General features: G+C 49.1%; 1 protein-coding gene across 1 annotated transcript; it reads left to right on the forward strand.

Annotated features, from left to right (window-relative positions):
• Window positions 1-262: 262 nt before the first annotated feature.
• LOC125536994 (peroxidase 1-like) lies at window positions 263-1,718 on the forward strand. Its single transcript, XM_048700281.2, has 3 exons — window positions 263-577; window positions 654-839; window positions 931-1,718. The coding sequence occupies exons 1-3, from the start codon at window positions 368-370 to the stop codon at window positions 1,516-1,518; spliced, it is 984 nt and encodes a 327-aa protein (XP_048556238.2). The 5' UTR covers window positions 263-367; the 3' UTR covers window positions 1,519-1,718.
• Window positions 1,719-3,997: the final 2,279 nt, after the last annotated feature.

The raw sequence follows: 3,997 nt of genomic DNA on the forward strand, positions 1-3,997 counted from the left end.
GTGATGGCTAATTAGTAAGTTAGTGAGAAAATTGCTGTCTAGAGAAAATTAGTGAATTCATCTAATGATGTGCTTCCGTCTGGCTGTCCGTCCGCCTCCATTATACGTACGGTGGCCGCCGGTGTACCTGCCACGGCAAAGATTCCGCAGAGTGCAAACAAGGAACAACTCATTAAACCATGGGAATTTTACCTGCTGCTCCGGAGGACAGCCCACCACATGCAGGCGTGGGGACACTCCGGCGCTATATATTTCCCCGGCGCCAGTCCATCAGCAGCAGCAGCTCAAGCTTCTCCTGATCAACTCGCCACCTAGCCATCGTCGTTTCTTGCATAGCCAAGCAAGAAACAAGCTTCTTGGCGAGAAGATGGCGTGTAAGGGTGCGACGATGGTGGCGCTGCTGCTCGCGGCGGTGGCGGCGACGTGCGCGCGGGCGCAGCTGCACGACAAGTTCTACAGCGAGTCGTGCCCCAGCGTGGAGGACGTCGTGAGGAAGGAGATGGTGAGGGCGCTGTCACTGGCGCCCAGCCTCGCCGGGCCGCTCCTCCGGATGCACTTCCACGACTGCTTCGTCAGGGTATGCTGCATTTGCATGCATCAGTATCTGCCCGTACCCCGTTGTGCGCTATGGCCTGACCACCGTGAATATGCAGGGGTGCGACGGCTCGGTTCTGCTAGACTCGGCCAACAAGACGGCGGAGAAGGACGCGCAGCCGAACCAGACGCTGCGAGGCTTCGGCTTTGTCGAGAGGGTGAAGGCCGCGGTGGAGAAGGCCTGCCCCGACACCGTCTCCTGCGCCGACATCCTCGCCCTCATTGCCAGGGACGCAGTATGGCTGGTGAGTAGAGTACTACTACTATGCCATTTTTCAAATGACACGGTACGTGTGGAAGCCAAATTCTAATGCTGCTCGATCATGGTTTCTCCAGAGCAAGGGTCCATTCTGGACAGTTCCTCTGGGCCGGCGAGACGGCAGCGTGTCCATTTCCAACGAGACCGACGCTCTGCCACCCCCGACCTCCAACTTCACCGTGCTCACCCAGCTCTTCGCCGCCGTGAACCTCGACGCAAAGGACCTTGTCGTCTTGTCCGCCGGGCACACCATCGGGACGTCGCACTGCTTCTCCTTCTCCGACCGGCTCTACAACTTCACCGGCTTGGAGAACCCCAGCGATATCGACCCCTCGCTGGAGCCGCAGTACATGATGCGGCTAAAGAGCAAGTGTGCCAGCCTCAACGACAACACCACCCTCGTGGAGATGGACCCCGGCAGCTTCAAGACCTTCGACACCGACTACTTCAAGCTGGTGAGCAAGCGGAGGGGCCTCTTCCACTCTGACGGCGCCCTCCTCACCGACCCCTTCACCCGCGCCTATGTCCAGCGCCATGCCACCGGCGCCTTCAAGGACGAGTTCTTCGCTGACTTCGCCGCCTCCATGATCAAGATGGGCAATGCCAATCCTCTCACCGGCAGCCAGGGCGAGATCAGGAAGAAGTGCAGCGTGGTTAACCATTAAACCACCGACGAAGTACAAGGCTGTTTTGATTCGTGAACATCCTTTTTTCTCTGTAAATTACTGTAAGATTGTTATAGCTCCTTCGTCTCCCAAATCTTTTTCTTTCATTAATCTATTGTTTCGTTACAACCATGTGATTTTCTTGTACACACGACAAACACTTTGAAATTGCCACATCTGACGTGTTGTGCGTTGTCATCTGAAGATTCACGTCACGCTTACTAGTTATGTCTAAGTTGTCTTGTTTTATTTTAGGTTGTTACATAAAAAAAGATTTGTTGTGATTTTTGTTTGGGTGTGTCTAGGACTCATCTAGATGTGACATAACTATGTCACATCTAAATATGACATCAGCCAACCTCACATTGAAAACAGCCCCACGCCATTATCCTTGTTTGTTTGTTTGTTTTTCTTTTTTTTTCTATGCCAGCTCATCTGAAACTCGATGAGCGCTTCGCTTCCTCCATGTCTCCTCTTTTCTGCTGCTCAGCTTTATCAAATGGATGGACGGTGGGCGGCTTTGTCACATGCAAAGCTGTAGCTATGTTGCTAGTACGTACTGCTACGCCGATTGCTACTGCTACGTGTGATGCATTGCTAAGTGGCTCCTTGTGTATTTTGTAGTTGTCACAGATGGATAAATCAACCTAACGTACAACCCTTACTATTTCGTTGACGGTGATCGCGACGCCGAACAATCAAAACACTGTCAAAGCTAGCTACGCATCATCAACTTTGCCATTGTCTGCATGTATGCACATTTACATGGTCGCTCATTCTATCCAATAGCTTATCCACGCATCACTTGCCTCTACATTCATACATGCACAGTAGCACAAATCACTCAATACGAATTCATAAAAAGTTAGCAAATACAAAAAAAAAAGTTTGTGAATTAAAAAAAATGACCATGATTTACAAAAACAAAAAAATGAAAAAAAAACATGATTTCGAAAAATATCATTATTTAAGAGAATGTTCATGACTGTAAAAAAAGAAAAACATGAATAATTTATTAAATGTGGAGATGCAGCTGATCGACAACCCTCCACCTCCCTTAATGGTTGCCTCGTTGTGGGCAATGTCGTTGTGTGGCGAGGGTAGACTTGCTACTGGGACAAAGATGGGTCGGGCCTAGTTGCATATTGAGGGTGGAATTGCAACAACGACAAAAAAGGGTAGAGCCTCCGGGTGTGTATAGAGGATGGAGTTGTGATTGGAATAAAATTGGTCGCCCCCTAGCTGCGTATTGAGGGTGGATTTACAGGTGGGGCAAAAAAGGTAGTCCCCCAATTGCATGTCATGAGTGTAGTTGGACTTGAAACAAGGACAAATATCTGTTGGGCTCCAATTGTGTCGATGATGAACTTGTAACCGGGACAAGAAAAAAGGAGGGTCCATCAATTATATGTCGGGGGTGGGGTTATAACTGAGCCAAAAATGACTGCCTCCCAGTTACGTGTAAAGGGTGGACTTGCAACTAGGACAAAATGGATCCGAGCACCCAGTTCCATATCGAGGGAACTAAGACAAATTGGTTGATCCCCAGTTGCATATTAAGCATGGACATGCAACTGGGACAATAAAAACGGCGGATCCTCAATATCATGCCAGGGTTGTAGTTGGACTTGTAACTAGGACAAATATGGGTTGAGCCCTAGTTGTGTGTCGATGGTGGACTTGCAAGTGAGACAAGAAAAAGGACATGCCTCTAATTGCATGTCGGGGGTGGAGTTGCAACTAGGAAAAAATGGTCGCCCCTAGTTGCATGTCAATGGTGGACTTGCAAGTGAGACAAGAAAAGGGAATCTCCAATTGCATGTCGGGGATGGTGTTGCAACTAGGGGAAAATGGTCGGCCCCCTAGTTGCATGTCGAGGGTGAAGTTGCAACTTAAACTCGAGGGTGGGCTTGCAACTGGAAGAAATACGAGCCAGTTGCGAGTCAAGAACACACTTGCAACTGGGAAAATTATAAAACTATGAGCCCAATTACGAGTCAAGGATTGACTTCTAACTGGGATGAAACAAACTATGGGCCCGGTTGCGAGTCCAAGTGTGGACCTGCAACTAGGATGAAGACCAAAACATATATTCAGTTGCGAGTCAAAGGTGGGCTTGCGACTAGGATGAAACAAACAAAATGGGCCTAGTTGCGAGTTGATGATGGACATGCAACTAGGACAACTACACAAACTACGATACGAGTTGCGACTCGAGGGTGGACTTGCAACTGGGACAACTACAAACTACGAGCCCAATTGCGAGTCGAGGGTGAACTTACAACTGTGAACACTATGAAACAATGAGCCGAGTTGCAAGTCAAGAGTTGACTTGCAAGTAGGATGAAACAAACTATGAACCAATCTGAGTGTCAAGGGTGGACCTGCATCTGGGATGGAAAACAAAACACAGGCCGAGTTGCGAGTCAAAGATGGGCTTGCAACTAGGATGCAACAAACTATGGGTCTAGTTGCGAGT

Source organism: Triticum urartu, chromosome 1A (assembly GCF_056163025.1).
Source record: "Triticum urartu cultivar PI428250 chromosome 1A, HENAU_Tu73, whole genome shotgun sequence".
Classification (NCBI taxonomy): Eukaryota; Viridiplantae; Streptophyta; class Magnoliopsida; order Poales; family Poaceae; genus Triticum; species Triticum urartu.

Coding starts and splice junctions, on each gene's coding strand:
- LOC125536994 (XM_048700281.2), top strand. CDS start 368: ATGGCGTGTAAGGGTGCGACGATGGTGGCGCTGCTGCTCGCGGCGGTG. Junction 578..653: donor TCCACGACTGCTTCGTCAGG/GTATGCTGCATT, acceptor GTGAATATGCAG/GGGTGCGACGGCTCGGTTCT. Junction 840..930: donor CCAGGGACGCAGTATGGCTG/GTGAGTAGAGTA, acceptor TGGTTTCTCCAG/AGCAAGGGTCCATTCTGGAC.